Genomic DNA, 20,981 nt, shown 5'->3' on the forward strand with positions numbered 1-20,981 from the left:
TGTCGGCTCCAACTCAGCACACTACTAGAATTATGCCATCAGACATCACCACTATTAAATCGGTCGGAATTGCACGCGATGTAAAAAATACATCCTAACATCGGTTTATGAAATATCGATTTCTATTGTGATTATAAACATCGGTCGTTAAATTAACCGATGTGTAAAGTCTCGTTCAAAAATTTTGAAAAAATGCGGAGGGACTAACTTACAAAGTTTAAGAAACGCGGGGACCAAAATTCATTCCCCCCAACACTTGATTTTTTTTTTTTCACTTTGAAAGTTTCGAACCCTAATGAATGAATAGATCTCACTTTGACTTCAGCGCCTCCTTCTTCGCGTCCCCCACCTTAGCTCGTTCTCCTTCTCCAACTCCGCCTCCGACCATCACCTATCTCTCTTCTCCTTCTCTCTCGCTCCCTTGTCTTTCCAAACCCTACTCTCTCTCTCTCTCCCTCTCCCTCTCTCTGTGTCTCTGAATCTCACATTCTCTCTCTAAAATCCTCTCCGTCTCTCTCTGAAATTGACGGAGATGAAGTCTATCTGCGCCACAATTTCTTACGGGAGACGATGGAGCCGCCCCAGTCGCCAAACCCTAGTCCGGCAAGCCTCCGTGAAAGCATAAAGCCTCCAAGGAGAACGAGTCTCCGCCATCAGATCTCCTCTATACGGCCTTGGATTCGATGTCCTGTTTTCATTCAGGTTTTGTCATTTTTGTTGTAAAATTGTTCAGTATTTTTGTAATTATTTGTTTCGTGGCTTGCGCAGAGAAGAAGGGCGAAATTTACATAAGACTGATCGGAGAGAGAAGGAGAGGAGGGGGACGGGAAGAAGAAAGGAATCTGGGTAATTGGATGAGCACTTGGCTTTTTTGAGTTTTTTAATTCATAGTTTCTTCTGGTTTTTGCGGTTTGATGCTCAGTTGTTTTGTGTGTTTTATGTTTTAGTTTGTATTTCATGTTCACGTCTTCAGATCAACGCTTGCAAATCAAATCGTCAAGGTAAATTCTTTTTCCAAACTCTGTTTGATGCTCAGTTGTTTTGTGTGTTTTATGTTTTAGTTTGTATTTCATGTTCACGTCTTCAGATCAACGCTTGCAAATCAAATCGTCAAGGTAAATTCTTTTTCCAAACTCTGTTTGATTTGAAGTTTGGGTCTTTGTTATCCAAATTCTGTTTGTCTCCAAGAAGCACATTTGATATGGAATTTGCTTTTAATCTTCGCTTATATTCAGATTTCAGAGGCACATTCACAGAGAAAACCCATGTAGGTATTCGAGCTTTGTTGGCTATATATCTTTTTTTCTTTTCGAAGTGGGTTCATTTGGCTTTGTTTATTGAGGCTTACCTGACATAGGTTTCTAGGTTTTTGTGGTCAGAGATCTGAAATTGTGGGTTTGATACCTTGGTTTTGGATAAGGAATGTCGAGAAGATGAATTTTTGTCTTTTGAATTATTGAGATAGAATGATATTATTCATGTTGTTGAGATGGTTAAGTGGTATATGTGAATTCTGCCTGGTCTAGAAGCACAACTATACTGTGAAATCTACCATATAACCCGTCCTTTCTCTATTGAATTGGGTTTGTCAAACTTATCAATAAAGCAACAAAATTTTGACCCCAATTGAGTTTGAGTAGACCAATTAACCTACAGATTGAACTTGTGCACTCTTTGTAGGTTTAAGGGTAATACTTGACTACTTGAGTTTGAGTTATTTGATTTATTCCAACCTTATTGTTGGTATTCTGAAGTCTCATTATTAGTTATTATATATTACTCAATGTAACATTGAGTAATTACCTTCCCTAGCCTTGACTTTTCGGTGAGACCAAGAGAGCGAGAGAGATTAGGGGGACAGAGGAGAGTCAAAATATATAATGGGTTAGATAATGTGCTCCAAAAAGCCATGAGAAATTCTTGTTCTTTCTGAACACATGATCATCAGAGTGGTGATGTCGGAAAACTCACCATCAGATTTCAACCATTATATTCATGTGGTCTGTCCTTCCTCGCCATCCTCTGTCATTGTACATTAGTGTTCTTCATCAACGATAATGGTTTTATTTGCTTCATTTCTCGGAGATCTAAAACCCTTGAATTCCTTTTATTTTCTTGTTTTTCATTTTAGGTGGACCTTTATCCCTAGTTGGACATTCAGCAGGAGGATGGCTTACACGTCTCTACATGGAAGAATATGGGAAATCAGATATTTCCCTGTTATTGACTCTTGGAACCCCCCACTAGTAGGTTATTAAATTTTTTCATGATAAGTTCTTGCTAAGAATTCTGGATCCCTCTGATCGTGTCTTTGAGGGCTGCTTGCTTACTGATAACATGTTATATTATCTTATGTGTTTCCATCGACAAAAGCTTAATTCAAATTTCTTCCTGACGTATAATTGTCACCTATATTCTGTGCAGACCACGGGGTTATTGATCAAACAAGGGGACTCCTGTATTATGTTGAAAAGAATTGCTCAAAAGTTGTTTACACTCCTGAACGGAAATATGTATGTATCGCTGGGAGGTAAAACTCAAATTGTTCCTGTTTGGTGCTCTCAGATTTGCTTGTGTTCTTATATGAATGGATATACTTTATGAAACCATCTCTACTTTTGGGTAAATTAATTGGCTACTGCTGTAGTATACATTGTAGTAGTCTGTATTCATTGCTACTGCTCCATCAGAAGATCTTGCAGCATTATATAAACTAGATGAGGGTAACTAGATATGTTGGACAGTACACCACACGTATGAATGGCACTAACAAAACACACACACACACACACACACACACATTTTTTTTTTTTCTTTTTTTTTTGTATTGGTAAGAATCAATAAGCAACACTCTTGAGATCTTGATTGTGGTAGACCTCACAGATAATGTAAGACACCATCAAAGAATATGAGTGCACTTACTTTTTTAGTTGCACCTTGAATTCAATAGTGGCTTGAATGCAAACTGCACCGATCTAAATGGGCCATAAATATGTAAAATACAGGTATCTCCAAGGTGCTCGCTTATTTGGCAACTCAAGTGGAAGTGTTGATTCTGCAATTCCAATAGAGAGTTTAGAACCCTCATCAGAGGTTGCTGTTATAAATGATGTGAGCACTTCAACATTAACCACACCCACTTTGCGTGCACGCTTCGTGGGGCAAGGGTATAAGCAGGTAAAACCCAATCGTCTCAGCATTTAAGCAGTTACTTCAAATTAAAATAACATGATTCAATGTCATTTAGAATCCAATTGGTTGATATTCTTATGGCACTTATTGTTTTCTGATGTTATGCCCTTGTCATACATATTATGTAAGCTGAGCCTCATGGTTGCAGACCAAATTCTCATAATGCATACCATTTTTCTCAGGTTTGTGGGCAGGCAGATGATATATATATATTCAAAGAAACCCTGCAGTAGCATCAAAGAGCCTAAGCAATGGAGCAAGTGCTAGCAGTTCCATGTCATCTACTGCCTCATCGGAAGTGACGGAATCTGAATACTCTAGTCCTTCAAAACAAGAAGTCATATATATATATATATATATATATATATATATATATATATATATATATATATATATATACAGTCCGGCTACACTAAGGACGTCCTTAGTTTTTCTTAGGTACGGATTTCCAGTTTTCACCCACTTTCCGATCAAATTTTCACATCTTAACCGTTCAGTTTTTAGGTCTTAATGTATAGATCACCTCTACAAAATTTCAGCCAAATTGGTGATCATTAAGGTATCCAAAACTGCAAATTACAACAATATCTAAAGGTTCCGGTTCGACAGATTCGGTTCGTTCGTGTAAATTGCAGTTTTGGACGCCTTAACGATCATCAAATTGGCTGAATTTTTGCAAAGGTGATCCATACATTAGGACCTAAAAACTGAACGGTTAAGATGTGAAAATGTGATCGGAAAGTGGGTGAAAACAGTAAATCCGTTCCATAAGAAAAACTAAGGACATCCTTACCTAAGAAAAATCCTATATATATATATAATATATAATCTTGCTCATCCGCACCTAAGCAAAAACGTACGGATTTTGTGTTTTTCCCCACTTTTTGATCACACATTCACATCTTAACCGTTCAGTTTTTAGGTCCTAATGTATAGATCACCTCTGCAAAATTTCAGCCAATTTGGTGATCGTTAAGGCATTCAAAACTGCAATTTACACGAACGAACCAAATCTGTCGAACCGGAACCGTTCGTATATATTGTTGTAATTTGCAGTTTTGAATGCCTTAATGATCACCAAATTTACTGAAATTTTGCAGAGGTGATCTATACATTAGAACCTAAAAAATGAACGGTTAAGATGTGAAAATGTTATCGAAAAGTGGATCAAAACTGGAAATCCGTACGGATCGAAAAACTGCGGACGTCCGCAGTAGAGAACCCCTATATATATATATATATATATATATATATATATCATCTATTGTACTTTCTTGTGCTTCGTAAATTTGCAGAGGTGTTTCCTTTAGGTCTTTGTAGTCTGAATACTCTAGTCCTTCAAAACAAGAATAGTTTGACTGTGGTGAATATATATATATCATCTGTTGTACTTTCTTGTGCTTAGTAAATTTGCAGACATCATCCTCATCTAAAGAATATGATGTCTATACATAAAGTTTAAATCAGTTATAACAATAAAGACTGATGTCCATTGAGAGAAATAAATCAGTCTCAAAATGAAAATCGATGTCCTATTAACCACAGGAGATCGAATTATTATGTTAGAACCGATGTGCCACAAACTAGTGCACATCGTGTTTTAGATAGAGATCGATGTCCAGTATAAGTATTGTCATCGATGAAAACCAGAAAACAAATGTGTGAAACAGTATCAGTCATCGTTTTTTAAATGAATAACGATGTTAAAATGCATAGTTGTGCTGTAGGATCTATATTTCTTTAAGCATTAAAGGCAATAAAATGAGGGTTTGACAATATATAAACATACAAATTTGTTATCATTTAAACGTATTTACATCGATTTATAATGAGGAACCGATGTGTATAATGATACTAGGCATCGGCTAAAAACCGATGTCTGGATTTTCCGGACTTTTCTCATCACCCACTAAGACATCGGTCGGGATTCTTTTTCTCATCGGTCAAAAGGGCATTTTTCTAGTAGCGCACATGACGTCATCTTTGGCGCTAAATTTAAATTTTGGACCCAGATGATGGAAATTGGAAGTGCATGGACCATTTTGATTAAAAAAAAAAAGTCAGTGACCAAAGTGATTTTAGGCCTAAAGTTCGATGGACTAAACTGAATTTAATCCAATTATCTATTCCTAACAACTTCAATAAACTGTGACCTGATAGTTATTTGGAATTACTGATACTATGAAAATCACTCTCACTCACACCATGAAGTTAAAAATTATCGTTTCTCATCATAAAATTGTTCGTCCCCGCGTCTTAACAACTGTCATTGCTGACATACATACAAGAGAGATTGAATCCCCAAACTTATTTGAATCATAACTTATTTTTCCACCCTTTACTGTATATATAATTTTATTTTATTTCTATGTTGTCGGGTCTTTGATCAAATAAAAAAATGCGAGGGATTAAATAAAATATCTTTAGTGCAATAATAGAGACTTAATGTATTCCCTACAGAGTTGGTACATTGACTAAATCCACTAATGCAGCCAAGGAGAGCTCATGATAATAATATTTGACCAATAGATTTTTACTAAATATAATCTTTTTGGTAAGAAATCTTTCATAAAGGAGTGGTGCTGAATTAAATAGCTGGTTTGGTACCTAATCTTGATTATATGCTTCTTGTTTGTTATATATATTCAAAAAAATCACATGCTCTTTTGCCAAGTCTTGCTTTGTAAGCAATCTTGAATAAAATCCTACTTTTTTGGTGGACGATAATCTCCAAACATATCATGATGATTTCCTCTATCTTCTTCATATTTTTTCTCATTCTCTCCTCTTCCTATGCTGCTGTCCAGGATTTCTGTGTTGCAGACTACACAGCTCCTCCAAGCCCTGCAGGATACTCTTGCAAAAACCCCTCAGATGTTAAGGTGGACGATTTCGTGTACTCTGGTCTGGGAGTTCCTGGTAACAACTTAAAATTAAACAAAGTCCGACTTCAAGCTGCATTTGTTGCTCAATTTCCTGGTCTAAATGGCCTTGGTATTTCGCTGGCTCGTGCGGATATGGAGGTTGGTGGAGTTGTTCCGATGCACACTCACCGCGGAGCTTCAGAGGTCATACTTGTTGCGGAAGGCAAAGTTATAGCTGGGTTCATCACCTCGGATAACAAAGCTTATGTAAAAAATCTGAAGAAAGGTGATATTATGGTTTTACCTCGAGGTTTGCTTCACTTCCAAGTAAATGCAGGTGATACTCGAGCCCTTGTATTTGCTAGCTTCAGCAGTGACGACCCAGGTGTGCAGAATCTGGAGACTGCACTGTTTCAAAACGATTTACGTACTGAATTGATAGCACAGACTACTCTCCTTGACAGTGCTGAGATTAAGAAACTTAAGGGTCTTCTTGGTGGTACTAATTGATGCATAGTAAAACCAACAGGATGAATAATATATTGTAACCACATAATGTTTCTGCTTTATTCTGTGTTTTTATTGTGTTTCTTACTGCTTCATTTAGTTGCATCTTATGTATAATAAATGAAATAAACTGACTAGTCCATCTAGCTAATAATTTGATAGAACTTTTCTGTTTGTTTGGCAAACATTTCTCTGCTAACAGAAAGTGAACTTATAACAAAAGGAAATTAAACTAAAAGCTTGATGATGAGTAACAAAGTAGCTGCTCAGTCATCTGTCTCCGTATTAACAACTCTTTGTTTCCATGTGATTTGTGAGAGTTCTCAGCTAGCTAGCTTAGGAGGCTGAAGACTGAGCTAGAAGCTCATTCTTTTACTTAAAGGAAGTAGTAACCCACCCATTTAGTCTTCCTCCAAGCTGAGGGTATCAGTTACTGTCATGAGAATTGGGAAATCATTAGGAGAACCATTGTGACTTTATAGGCCTATAGGGTGATGCATACTAGTGATATCGAAACTATGAATAAATATATCATATATCTGGGTATACATACATAAGAAACTATGAAGAACAGTAAGAACTGTGTTGAAGATTGATGTAGAAATTAAGCTACACAAGAAAATCCATGTAAGGCAATTAAGCTAATCTGGGTTTTGAGAGAGAGAGAGAGACAAAATCTCTTATACAGGCTTAAGAAGAAATTTAAAAACTGAGTGAGGCATTATATATGTAATGAACAGCTAATTAAGCAACACCAAATAACAAACTGCACAACTAATTTCCAGAATTGTGACACGTGTTGCTCTAGCCGATGAGAAAAACTTGGATCATGAAGAAACGTTGACTTGTTGTCTGCTGACTTTCTTTGCTTCTTAACACACATAGATAGAATTAACTTCTTCTTCTTTTTTTTCGATAACAACACATACATTTAACTTATTAAGAAGAAAAATATGAAAACATTACGTCTTCTATGGGCATATACCCAAAATATCATTTGAGTGAGATTATTGCACATGTATGAGGTTTAGATTCCAAAATAAATATGTATATAAAGGAATGTAACAGCAATATAGTACTGCACTCCAACTGATATGACTGGCGAAATTGATATGTGGAGAAATTTTTAGTCAAATAGGCGTATTTAACGAAATGTAATGTATGCAAAAAAAAAGTAATCAGAAACTTATCTAAAACATTTGGAAGATGTCACAGCTAGTCCAGTTAGATCTTTGTTTTCGAGCTTTGGCATGACTGATTTGTGAGTCATTTGTCAAGTAATTTCTATTGATGGAGTTAAACTAAATGGAGCTAATGAAGAAAATTCTTTTGTCGATCTAGATCTAACGTTAGAAACTAAAATAATTTTTCCACAATCAGATTTAGATTGAAGGGTGATTGAGCATAATTTCTTTTATTAAGCAAATAAACATTACTGAGAGAGCTCCAAAAATAACAGAGGAGAAAACCTAGACCGTGTTGAGAGAGATACTCTGTCCGACGGCGCGCCCTTGCGGCGTCGTCTTCAAACCGGCCCGAGGGGACCTAGTGTCTGTTAGAGAGTGGCCTAGTCGGAGTGTGCGCTATGGGGGGTTGGCGGCACTGTCTCAACCGAGTGGAGGATCTAATGGCGATGGATTGCGGCGGTTTGATGAGAGGTCGGTGTTGCCTGAGAGCGAAGTGCAAAAGGTCGGGGCCTGTAATACCCCGAAAATTCGTTATTAATTTCTCATAATTTCCTGGAATTAATAAAGTGTTCGTTAGTACGATCTCGTGGTTCAAGGATAGAGCGAAATTGTTTTGGACGATTAATTATTCGAAATACACGTTTTAGGGGGGGTTACGAAGTTTGACTTTTTATACATTAGGATTCTGTGAAAACTTCCTTCACGGAAATCGTAGAGCGCGTCGATACGAGCTCGTGCATATGCGGAACGCGAAAATCGGAGTTCGTATGAAGAAGTTATGGCATTAGGAAAAAGTTTCCATTTTGGGTTAAATAGAAAAATTTGGGAAAATTTTCAGAAAACCCTAACTTTCCAAAATTAGAAAGTCATACCCCTTTTTCTCTCTCCCCGACCGGAAATCGCCTCAAGACTTCGCCGGCTGATTTCTCCACCGTCCGGCCACCTCTGGACGAGCTACCACCGGCGTTGGAGTCGCCTCTTCCTCCTCTACCTCCTCGTGGTAACATCTCATCTCCTCTCGGCGTCTACGCGGCGGTGCACGGCGGACCCGATCCAAACCTCATTTTGGGTCAACGCCAGTTTCTCTCAACTCCGGCCACCTTTGCTCGAGATTCTTGGCTCTCTGAACTCGCCTCAAGATTCTGAACAAGCTTTACAAAAAGGATCGGGCCAAGTTGTGGACGTTTTCACGTTCGTCGGAGCTTCGCCGGTTTCTGGAAAAATTTCGGCCAACCGCGACTGTTTTTGGTAATTTTCGACCACTTCCGTTCATTTTCTGACTTCGAGCTAGTTGTGAAAGTTGTTCAACTCGATGAAACGCAGGGGTGTAGCCTGGTTGCACCGCCATTGGTGGTGGTTGACGGTGGCTCTGCCGCCGTCTGTGGCGGCCACTTCGGGCCACCCTAAGGGCAGTTTCTGCCCATTTCACCTAAAAAGTCTCTTAACTCTCAATTTCCTCTCAATTCGTCACTGCCGTCAAGCTACGTCCAAATTCTCCGTTAAATTGCTGACGTGGCAGCCATTTTATGCCAAAATGTCTATTTTACCCTCACTTAAAAAAATTCTCTCCTTTTTTTTTTTTTTTTTTTTTTTTTTCTCTTTACCTCCTCTTCTTCTTCCAACTCTCTCTCCTCCTCTGTTTATCTCCTCCTTCGCCAATGCCAACGCCACCCACCACCTCCATCATCTACAAGAGAAAAGTAAAAACAAGCTGAACTCACGTCTATAACTTAATCGCAACCAAACCAGTAAATGAAGCAACAATCATCTCAAATCTATAAAATGTAATACAATATCGCAATCGCAAATCCAATACCACACAAGAAGAACAAAGCCAAACAAATGCTTCAGATCACAAATTCACAAACCAAAACCAGTCCGGCGCTATCAAGAAAAAACCTATAACAAATTCATATTCATACAATACAAATTAACCATTTCAGATTCACATCTACACGAACTAGATCCCAGAATCACATAAAGACAGAGAAAAGCAGAGAAATTGAAATGAGGAGAGAGGAAGCATAATTGAATTACCTGAAATAGGGAGAGATGAGGTTGATGAATATGTTCTTCTCATTCTCGCTGCACCAGATAGAAGCAAATGAAGCTCGTATCAAAAGGCAATTGGAAACAAAAACGAAGAATATGAATGGATTGGAGATGAAGATATATAGATACCTGATCTGGCTGAGAGAGGCAACCTCATATTTGAGCTTGGAAATCTTATCAGTGGCAGCCATTGCTGAACTAACACACAAGCTTTTCAACTTTCTAGAGAAAACGAAAACGAATTAAGAGATCGGGGGGGGGAGAGAGAGAGAGAGAGCTAATGGCAGTATTCTTCTTCTCCGATCTCATCCCAAAGATGTTCTTGTTTGACTTTCGAACCCACCTCCACTTCTCTCGGGAACTTATAGATCTTGTTGTGGCACTGCGCGGCGGTCTTGAAAGGTGAGACCAGTGGGAATTGGGCGGCGAGGGTGGTGGCGATGTCATCCCAGTTGGTGGCTTTGAGATTGATGCGGCCGAGAGAGGACCACTTGTCCTTGAAGATGGAGATGAGGGCTTCAGCCTCGTTGTCGGACCAGCACCGCGGCGGGGGGTTGAAGGGAGGACATTGGGGTGTAGCATAAGGAGAGAAGGGAGGGCGTAGGTTAGGGGAGGAATGAGGGTTGTGATGGTGGCGGTGGGTGGCGTTGGTGTCGTCGAAGATTTGGAGATGGAGAGAGAGTTGAGTTTGTTTTTGGACGAAGAAGACGGAGATAACCAAAGGAGGAGAGAGAGCTGGAAGAAGAAAAGGTCAAAAGAAATAAAAAAAGAGAAACAAAAAATAAATTAAAAAAAAAAAAAAGAGTTAGTGAGGGTATAATAGACACTTCAGTGTGTACGGAATGCCACGTCAGCAATTTAACGAAAAATTTGACAGAAAATTGACGGCAGGGACGAATTGGGAGGAAATTGAGAATTTAGGGACTTTTTAGGTGAAATTCAAATGTCAGAGACTGAAACGATGAAACCCTATAAGTATAGGGAGTAAACAGTAATTAACTCTTTTTTTAATTTAAAAAGGGTAAGAAGGGAAACGGAGAAATCAAATTTCTATGGGCTTTTCTCCACACACGTGGTAAGCTAAGAAGTGAGTGTGGCTCATACACACTCAGTGAGTGTGAGTCTAGCACTCCCCTTTATTTTATAAATTAAATACAGCCAGACTTTATCCTAATTAAACACCCATAGAGTTAAACTTCACAGTAAGACACCCCTGAAAGAAGACACCTAGAAATTCACCAACTTTCTACATATGATGATGATTTCCCCTATCTTCTTCATATTTTATCTCATTTTCTCCTCTTCCTATGCTTATGTGCAAGACTTCTGTGTTGCAGACCACACATCTCCTCAAGGCCCTGCAGGGTACTCCTGCAAAAACCGTGCAAATGTTACAGTAGATGATTTCGTGTACTCTGGTTGAAGAGTTGCTGGTAGGACCTTCGACATTTACAATGTTGACTTAAACCTGCATTTGTTGCTCAATTCCCTGATCTGAATGGCCTTGGCATGCATTTCAATGGTTCACGCTGACTTTGAGATTGGAGGAGTTATTCCAATGCATACACACCATGAAGCTTCAAAAATTGTACATGTTGTGAAAGGCAAACTAATAGCTGGGTTCATCCCCTTAGATAACCAAGTTTATCTGAAAACTCCAAAGGAAGGTGACATTATTGTTTTTCCGAAAGGTTTGCTTCACTTTGAACTAAATGGAGGTAATACTCTAGCCCAAGCATTTGCTAGCATCAGTAGTACTGAAGACCCAGGTGTGGAGATTCTGCATAATCAACGGTTCAAAAATCATTTACCTACAGAATGTTGGTATTTAAGCTTTCAAGCTAACACCAACTACAATGGGTGATAGGTTTACAAACAAATCACACCACACTTAAAGAAAAGAAGCAAGAATATATAACATAGCAAAGGAAGAGAGAAAATGGAAGACTAGCTACTGCTATCTTATTGATGAACTCTTCAATGAGTTAGTCAGGATGATTACAACACGTACTAGCTCATCCCTTATATAGGGATTCTTACAAAACATAGCAGACAAAGCATTGAATGCATTGTCTATGGTACAACTTGACTTACTATACCATGCAAATGAGAAAACAATAATTATGCAATGAAACTTATTCAAACTAAATTGCCTAGCTATATGTATAGCCTGCAATAGGTAAAAAGTAAATTAAAGAAGAAAAACGTGATTGCCATCTAGATGGCCTCCAATATTCCAATAGTTGCATCATTGATTTGATTTGCAATTTCAACACAGAATTGATAGTGCAGACTACTCTTCTTGACATTGCTCAAATTAAGAAACTTAAGTGTCGATATTCTTGGCCGGACTAACTAATGCATCTTGATTTATACTAGCTTGTGATGTTTATCATACACTCAATTTACATCTATTTGAACAAAAATTACAATAGATATGATCAAAATTACAACATTGAGAACAAAATTATCATACTCATTTACACTATTTACATATAATTAAACAAAAATTATAACGTTGACAACGAATTTGTTTAAAAACTTGTAATTAGGTTGTAGGTGGTGTAATTATCATTAACAGAACTAAGTTTCTTAAATTAGGACTCAACGACATTACCATTTTGACAATAAATTTGTTGTCACATTTATAAATGTGTGTATGACATACAGGTATGCATTTTCCCTTAAAACCAAAAGCAGGAATAACCAAATACTAATATCACTTTCTGCTGTGATTTTATTGTGTTCTTACTTCTTATTGCTTCATGTGGCATGGGCAGATATATTGAAGCCGAATGCAAGATTTATGTATAAGAAATGTTGCATCGATTTTATGTAAAAGAAATGAAACAAACTGATTAGTCAACAATTTGATCGAACTGCTTTCTGTTTGTTTAGCTGTAAACAGAAGGGTTTTGCATCATATAATGATGAAGTAAAAGAAGCTCAGGCATTATGGAACTGGAAATATTAATTTGTAGCTTCATGAGCTGTAAGTTTGACTCTAATTTTGAACATTAACACCAGAAGACTGATAAGGCATAACAGAAATGAATAACAAAAGAAAAACAATTAATCTAAAGGCTATTTAGTGAGTAACAAAGTGGACCATTATTTTGATGAGAATTGAGAAATTATAAGGAGAAACAGTGAAATTTAGAAGGCGATTCATATTAGTGATATCACTCACTAATATGAAAACTATGAGAAATCCATCTTAATACACATAGAATGAAATTAACTCGCCAAGAATGAAGATATGACTAAGTTATGTTTTTGTTGTCATACCAAATATTTCATTTGACTGAGAAAACACAAAAAAATGTAAAGAAAAAAACTAGATATTATACACACAAACAGTTGAAAGATGCCGCGTTTAGCTACTGTCGAATTGACGGAGACAAGCTTAATGGGACCAGCCACAACACTCTACTTCTAACTTTCTAAGATGCAAACGATCGACGTACGTGTAATTGTGTAGCAAAGCACAACACTCTAATACTCAATCATCCCAAAATGCTCCTATGTCCAGGACAAAGCGGACAAAGCACAAGATGTCCTATTTTGAGACGTGTAGCAATTTTCCATGCAGAATATTTGAAATTTAAAGAGAAACGAGACTGTGAAGAAATTCTTTTCTTAACCATTCTATTACAACTTGGTACAACTTATATGCATTGTGTTACAAATCAGATCCACTATTCTAGGTCTAAGTATAGTAAAATATCTCATCCAACTAATTAAGGATACTACAGAATATCACACACATTAAACTCCTAATCATATACGATTCTTTCCTTCAATACTCCCCCTCAAGTTGGTGTGTATGTTAATTACACCCAACTTGCCTAACAATGCAGAAAACTGATTCGAGCTCAGTGGCTTGGTAAACAAGTCTGCTGGCTGCTCCTTGGTTCGAACATGCACTGTTTTAATTAGTCCTCTCTGCACCTTTTCACGCACAACATGGCAGTCAATCTCTATATGCTTCGTGCGTTCATGGAACACAGGGTTTGATGCTATGTGTATGGCAGCTTGATTGTCACAGAATAATCTTACTGGTTGTGCATGTCCAACGTTCAAATCCCTCAATATGTTTCGCAACCATGTTATTTCACAACATGTGGTGGCCATGGAACGATACTCAGCTTCCGCGCTTGATCGTGCCACTGTGCTTTGCTTCTTCGTCTTCCATGAGATGGGCGCATTGCCAAGAAAGACGCAATAACCAGTTATTGATCTTCTAGTGTCCTTACAACGAGCCCAGTCCGCATCGCAGTATGCCCTCAGTTCCAATGGCCCCGTGGATGGCAGGAATATTCCTTGACCGGGCGTTTGCTTAATATACCTCAACACTTTATGTGCTGCTTCAAGGTGCGGCTGCCTGGGGTTGTCCATGAATTGGCTTAGTATGTGAACAGCATACACAAGGTCTGGCCTTGTGATAGTGAGGTAAATAAGTCTTCCCACAAGTCTTCGATATTGGGATGCATCTCTCAGCAAGCTTCCACTCCCTTGTGTGAGTGTTATGTTTTGTTCAACTGGAAACCGTGAGGGCTTGGCTCCAAGGAACCCTGTATCTTCAAGAACTTCTAGTGCATACTTCCTTTGACATAAAGTAATTCCCTGCTTAGACCTCGCCACTTCTATCCCAAGAAAGTACTTCAATTGTCCCATGTCTTTTAGCTTGAAATGATTCGAAAGAAATAGTTTTGTTTCTGTAATATCTTTCAAGCTATTTCCTGCCAAAATGACATCATCCACATAAACTAACAGGGCTGTAAATCGACCTTGATGGTTTCGGACGAATAGAGAGTAATCAGACCAAGATTGCTGGAAGCCTGCTGACTTGAGAGCGGTGGAGAGCTTGAGAAACCATTGCCTTGAAGCTTGTTTCAACCCATATAGTGACTTGTGTAATTTACAAACCCTAGTCTCCCCCTTTCGTCCGAAGCCAGGAGGAAGTTGCATGTAGACGTCCTCATGAAGGTCGCCATTGAGAAATGCATTGTTGACGTCCAATTGATGGAGATGCCAGCCCTGCAGGGCCGCGAGACTAAGTAAAACTCTGACTGTTGTTAACTTGGCCACAGGTGCAAATGTTTCTCTGTAGTCGATCCCTTCAACTTGGTTGTATCCTTTAGCAACTAAACGTGCCTTGTACCTTTCAACAGAGCCATCGGGATTGTACTTGATTTTGTAGACCCATTTGCAGCCTATGGGTCGCTTGTGAGCTGGGAGTGACACTAAACTCCAAGTTTTATTAGCTTGAAGTGCGTGAACTTCTTGCTGCATGGCTTCTCTCCATTTGATGTCTTGAACTGCTTCAGAAAAAGAAGTAGGCTCTCTCTGGATAGTTATCTTAGTGGTGAAAGCTTTATGATGAGGAGAGAGTCTATCATATGATAATACATTAGAGAGAAAGTGAGCAGTACCTGAAGGGACGACCTCGCTCGAAGAATGTGATGAACCGGTCCTTGAGGGGAGAGCTGCTTCAATATGAAAGTCCTGCAGTGTGGTTGGAGTTTTGGTGGGTCGAGAAGATCTACGTGGTGGTGGTGGTGAAGATTGTGAGGGCTGTGAGGATGGGGACGGCAGCATAGGAGAGGTAGTATCTGATGATGTGTGAATATCCAAAGATGGGCTGGAAGGAGGTAAGGTATCAGAATATTGTGTATCAGCGGAATGTGTGGGATTATGATGATTTGTGGTAGGGTCAGATTTATTTGTGGTGTCTGGTGCACTAGGAATATTAGTGGAAATGGGATCAAAGTCTAAATGTGATGATTGAGTTAGTGGGGGAAACAAATCCATGTTTGGTGGAGAAAGAATATCATGATTGTCTTTAAAAGGGAACATATCCTCAAAGAAGATTACATCCCGTGACACTAAAACTTTATTATCTTTCAAACTATATACCTTGTATCCTTTTTGACCATGAGGGTATCCAAGAAAAATGCACTCAGTAGAACGAGGATCAAACTTGCTAGGTTTCACTGGATGGGTGGACACAAAACAACGACAACCAAATACCCGTAGGTGAGAGTAACTTGGCTCTTTGTGAAAGAGTTTTTCAAAGGGTGTTTTTCCTTGAAGGAGTGGTGTCGGTGTTCTGTTTATTAGGTAGGCCGCAGTGAGTATAGCATCCCCCCAAAACTGTTTGGGCAAATTTGCTTGGAAAAGGAGAGCTCGAGCAACATTTAGTAAATGTCTGTGTTTACGCTCAACAACACCATTTTGTTGTGGTGTGTTCACGCAACTGGTTTGGTGAAGGATACCCTTAGATGAATAGAATTCAGTGATTTTAAACTCTGGACCATTGTCACTCCGTACAACCTTAACTCCCTTACCGAATTGGTTCTCAACCAAGTGAATGAAATGAATGAGTAGGGTTCGTGTTTCAGATTTGTGTTTCATTAGATATACCCATGTGCTCCTTGAATAATCATCTACTATGGTCAAGAAATATTGTGCACCAGAGAGTGAATGAACATGGTAGCCACCCCATATGTCAACATGTATTAAATCAAAACAAGATTCACTAGAAGTAGTGCTCAATGGGAAAGATTGTCTAGTGTGTTTAGCTAAAGGGCAAATTGAACAATTGCTTGTATCACAAGCTTTATTTGCGAGAAAGGGAAATAATGAAGATACTTTGCTAGAAGGATGTCCAAGTCTTTGGTGCCATAGGTTGTGTGCTTTGGTGTGTACCACGTTGCATGTTCCTTTCTGTGGTTGATTGAGGCAGTAGAGCCCCTCCCTCTCAATTCCCGTCCCAATCATCTTCCCCGAACGTAGGTCCTGTATGACACAAATTTGTCTGAGAAAGATGGTAATATAAAATGAATCAAAAGCTAATTTGCTCACTGAGATCAAGTTGAGGTAGAATAATGGGACGCATAGGACATTTTGAAGAATAAAATGGGAAGAGAAAGCCACTGTCCCAATATGAGTAACTAGTGCCGAGGTTCCATCAGGAATTTTGACCAAACGATTATGAACAGGCTTTAGTGAAGTAAGTAGAGTGGGATTACATACTATGTGATCAGTGGCACCACTATCCAATATCCATATTGTCTCTTTACCATTTTGTGAAAGGGAAAAGGCTTTACCTGAAAGTTCCTCATAATTTGGCACATTACCGACTTGATTGATCAAAGCAGGCTTGTTTTTGTTCAAGAGCCCTAGAAGCTGATGGCACTCCTCTTTTGAAAAAGGAAAAGTATTCATAGTCTCCTTGTCATCATTTGAGGAGGCTACATGATTACCTCTTGGTCGTGCTTGTCCTCCTTCCATTGCAGCCTTTCTCCTACGACAATATTCATAGGTGTGTCCCTTCCAGTTGCAATAGGTACACTTGAGGTGTGCTCTGCAATTCTTTGTGGTGTGGTTGGTCTTGTTGCACTTCTCACATTTGGCTTCTTCTGTAGGATCATCATCACGGCTTGTCTTTTTCACTGAAAAAGCAGATGCCTCGGGTGGTGCTATTGATTTTCCACTAGAAACCTCTGCTTGTTTCTCATGACGCAACGCCATTGCATATGCCTTGTTCACGCTTGGGAGAGGATCCATCCCTATTATGTTGCTTCGGATAGTTGCATAATTGTCGCTGAGCCCCATCAAGAATTTCATGGTCTTTTGCGTCTCCATATAAGCCTTCACTTCTGTGGCTGTGTCACAACTGCAAGGGGGAAACGCACAAAGTGCATCCTTCTCATCCCATAGGCCCTTGAGCTTTGTGAAAAAGGATGTAACCGACTTTGTGCCTTGCTCACAATCATGGATTGCATTCTCGATGTGAAACAGTTGAACCGTGTTAGTGTGAGAAAATCTTTCTTGCAATTCAAGCCATATGCCTCTTGCATCTTTGCAATGAATGACACTAGCTGAAATTTCCTTCGACATGGCTCCTAGCAGCCAAGTTTTGACAAGCGTGTTGCAACGATCCCATTGCCGTTGTTCATTAGAGTTGTCAGCCGGTTTGTTGAGAGTTCCATCAACAAAACCTTTCTTGTTTTTGATGGTTAGGGCCATGCTCATGGATTGGACCCATGTTGTGTAGTTATCTTCCATCAATGGCTGTGACACAAGGACTGCGCCAGGTTGATCCGAATGATGGAGGAAGAGTGGATGATTAGAGTTCTCCCATGGTTCTGGGGCTTTCTGTGATGCCGAGGCCGTGTTCTTATCGACCAGCTTCATGTCTTCGTCTCTTGCCATGGAGGATTTGTTTGGAGCTTCTTTGCCTCAAATTATGCCTCAGAGTCGTTGCTTTGATACCATAAAGAGAAACGAGACTGTGAAGAAATTCTTTTCTTAACCATTCTATTACAACTTGGTACAACTTATATGCATTGTGTTACAAATCAGATCCACTATTCTAGGTCTAAGTATAGTAAAATATCTCATCCAACTAATTAAGGATACTACAGAATATCACACACATTAAACTCCTAATCATATACGATTCTTTCCTTCAATAATTCAACACAAAACTGGACCACAATTGATATGGAATCACGAATATATCTAGCTTCAATTTTGTCTGTTTTGTTGTTGTGGATGATACCAAATACAGATGGTCAATTTTTTGCCTGCCTTTCTTGTTCTAGGCTAACCAAGGTAACCTTGTTTTTAAGCAAATACACGGGTGCGCGATCCTTAATGCCTCCTTCCTCTTTGCTTGTTCTATTGATGTTAATTACTCTTCACAGTACCACATATTTCTTTTTCCCGACTGAAAAAAAAAATCTATCAGCCCCCCTAGTACCGTTGAAATTTGCCAAAAAAAATTCTATATACCGAAAAAGACACCCTCAAATTTAGTATTTTGTACTCTGATTTCGATTTAAAATTAATATAATTGATATGGATAATAATTTAAACCCAATAAATCGGAGTTATGAACCAATTCAAAATCTAAGCTGACAGACTGAAAAAATCTAAATCTGGAATAAACATTTTTCATCAAATAAAAAAATAATTTGGTTCCTTTAGAATTTTAGATCCATTAATCTAATCAATGATTAGCCAAAAAGAAAAATCATCTAACCAGATGGTCTAATTACAAAGCTGACCCTCTAAATACGTTATTACGTTCTCATCAACAACCCCGTTCTCCCCTATCATGTTCTGGTCATGAAGACCAAGCGAGTACACCACATCTTCCCTGGCCCATCCCCCACGCAACAAAACCAACGACAACAACCCCACATCCTCCTCCCTCCACCGCCCGATCACCTGAGTCCCACACTCCATTTCTCCACCACAACCGTCCATCATCATCATCTCCCTAACCTCCTCCTCCTTCCACCCTCCCTCCCTCAGCCTCCTGCACACCTCATCCAAGCACCCGCCACCCAGCTTCCCGCTCCACCACCGGCGCGTGGCCCCACCCGCCGCCACGTCGCTCCAAAACTCCAACCTCCTCGCCTCCTTCGGAGCCCACGCCGGCGCGTGCGCCATTCCAAACTCCCTGAAAAACCCTGTGACGTCGAAACTCAGAACCCTCACGCTCTGGGAGTCTATATAAAACACTGGATTTCCCGCCAAATTCGGCTCGCAGGGAATGTAACAGTTCCTATATACCGGAACCAAAACCGGCGCTTTCCTCAACAGAGCTTTGACTTTCTCCAACCCCGCCTTGACTCCGCCGCGGTCGGGCCTCGGACCCCAACTCGGACACCAGAGGCTTCCCTCGGAGACTTGCTTGAGGAGGCTGAGGGCCGGGAGGTTGAGGAGGATGTTGAGCTGTTGGGCCGAGGATGCCCGCCAGTTCAGGAATCCCGGCCCAACAGGGAGCCCCTCTTGGAGAATGGGCCGGAGGTCCGGTGGGAAAGTGAAACTGAAGGTGGCCTCAATCGACGCGAGCTCCGCGTCGGTGAGGCCCCTTTCAACTGGGATGTTAGAGGATTTCAAGTGGTTGATGAGGATTTTGGCATAAGCGGCGATGGAGAAGCACACGAGGTTTTTGTTGACAGTCGCCTGAGAGCTGTTTCTGGCCATCGGAGAAAAATTGAGAACTCGGGAAAATCAATCGAATCGAAAATGGTGATGAAGAATTGAAGATTGTGAATTGGGGCTTTGGATTTGATAACTGTATAGCGGAAGATTTGGAGGAAGGAATAAGAATTATAAACGAGTGAAAGAAAAAGGATGGAGGCCAGGGTGTTTGACTGTGAAGGAGAGAGTCATATATATTGCTAACGTCTCTTTTGGATGGAAACATGGGTTTGCCTTCCTTAATCGGGAAAACTGGGTGTGAGCGTGTGTGATGGAACATGCATGAGGAGACTTGCTAATTTTTTCCAGTCTTAGTTGACAAGTTAACCTATTAAGTAGAAAAACCTATTTCTTTTGCCCAAAAAAAACAAAATAGTAGAAAAATCTCTCTTATATGAAAAAAGAGAACATCCCTTTCAAAAAAATGGAAACATGGGATTTCCTTCGTTGTGAAGGCTATTAGGGAAAGGTGAATCGAACTTTGAGAATTGTACCTAGCTGACAGTACCTAGTCGGAGTAGAAAACGTAATCAAGATGTTCATTTCTGTGTAACAACTTTTCTTTCTTGTATATGAAGACAAATTAGTTGAAGTTAGGAATTATGATGTCATTTGTTGTACACTATTCGTATCCAAATCTTTGAAATAAGAGATGTTGAACACCAACAAACTACCATTTTATGCTTGGTTAGTAGTCTTCCAATTTAAGTCATTTGACCAATTTCTTTGGCAATTTTATCTGCCCAGCTTTTATTAGATTGGATTGTTAACAAATAAATATCATTCAAATCTGTTTTAAGTTTATACTTCTTTGGTCCAGATTTACAGAAACGTACCACATGTCAAATGTTAGATACACTGTTAGATACATTTCGACCAGATTAGCTAAAATACTAGATACAGATTAATCATACAATTTAATTATTAAAAGAAATTCGATGAGATAACTAATTACCATTTAAATTGTTTTGTCTTTATTAATTACATAATAACTAATAATACATAATGACTAGTCCGTGAGTTGAATTCAATACGAGAGTTTCTATTGGGACCTCCAAATCTATTCACTTGACCTCATTCTATTATGAATATTAAATGACATATATAACCTACTATAAAATGACTATTAAGGACAATAATTATACTAAAAAAATATTATATTTATTTTAAGTAGACT

The 20,981-nt window shown here is 39.2% G+C and overlaps 3 protein-coding genes and 1 pseudogene across 15 annotated transcripts; 3 read left to right on the forward strand and 1 right to left on the reverse strand.

Annotated features, from left to right (window-relative positions):
• Positions 1 to 304: 304 nt before the first annotated feature.
• LOC133727484 (uncharacterized) lies at positions 305 to 3,578 on the forward strand. Of its 13 annotated transcripts, none has more exons than XM_062155072.1 (7): positions 305 to 846; positions 948 to 1,001; positions 1,236 to 1,267; positions 2,132 to 2,246; positions 2,425 to 2,513; positions 3,006 to 3,177; positions 3,375 to 3,578. In XM_062155072.1, coding segments are annotated over exons 3-7 (429 nt in total). In that variant the 5' UTR covers positions 305 to 846; positions 948 to 1,001; positions 1,236 to 1,265; the 3' UTR covers positions 3,426 to 3,578. The 13 variants fall into 13 exon arrangements, 12 of the variants coding, with proteins under 12 accessions (XP_062011056.1, XP_062011050.1, XP_062011047.1 ...); XM_062155063.1 differs by lacking the exon at positions 1,236 to 1,267 and having other exon boundaries at positions 306 to 703; positions 737 to 846; positions 2,132 to 2,250; positions 2,425 to 2,530; XM_062155068.1 differs by having other exon boundaries at positions 308 to 846; positions 2,132 to 2,250; positions 2,425 to 2,530.
• Positions 3,579 to 5,830: 2,252 nt separating this feature from the next.
• Positions 5,831 to 6,727, forward strand: LOC133727485 (auxin-binding protein ABP19a-like). Its single transcript, XM_062155073.1, has one exon. It carries the CDS (start codon positions 5,934 to 5,936, stop codon positions 6,564 to 6,566), a length of 633 nt encoding a protein of 210 aa, XP_062011057.1. The 5' UTR covers positions 5,831 to 5,933; the 3' UTR covers positions 6,567 to 6,727.
• A 4,324-nt stretch (positions 6,728 to 11,051) lies between these two features.
• Positions 11,052 to 12,157, forward strand: LOC133718851 (auxin-binding protein ABP19a-like; annotated as a pseudogene).
• Positions 12,158 to 18,751: 6,594 nt separating this feature from the next.
• Positions 18,752 to 20,287, reverse strand: LOC133727487 (uncharacterized). The gene has a single exon (XM_062155074.1). It carries the CDS (start codon positions 19,805 to 19,807, stop codon positions 18,863 to 18,865), a length of 945 nt encoding a protein of 314 aa, XP_062011058.1. The 5' UTR covers positions 19,808 to 20,287; the 3' UTR covers positions 18,752 to 18,862.
• Between the last annotated feature and the right edge of the window lie 694 nt (positions 20,288 to 20,981).

This window comes from Rosa rugosa, chromosome 1, assembly GCF_958449725.1.
Source record: "Rosa rugosa chromosome 1, drRosRugo1.1, whole genome shotgun sequence".
NCBI classification, from domain to species: domain Eukaryota; kingdom Viridiplantae; phylum Streptophyta; class Magnoliopsida; order Rosales; family Rosaceae; genus Rosa; species Rosa rugosa.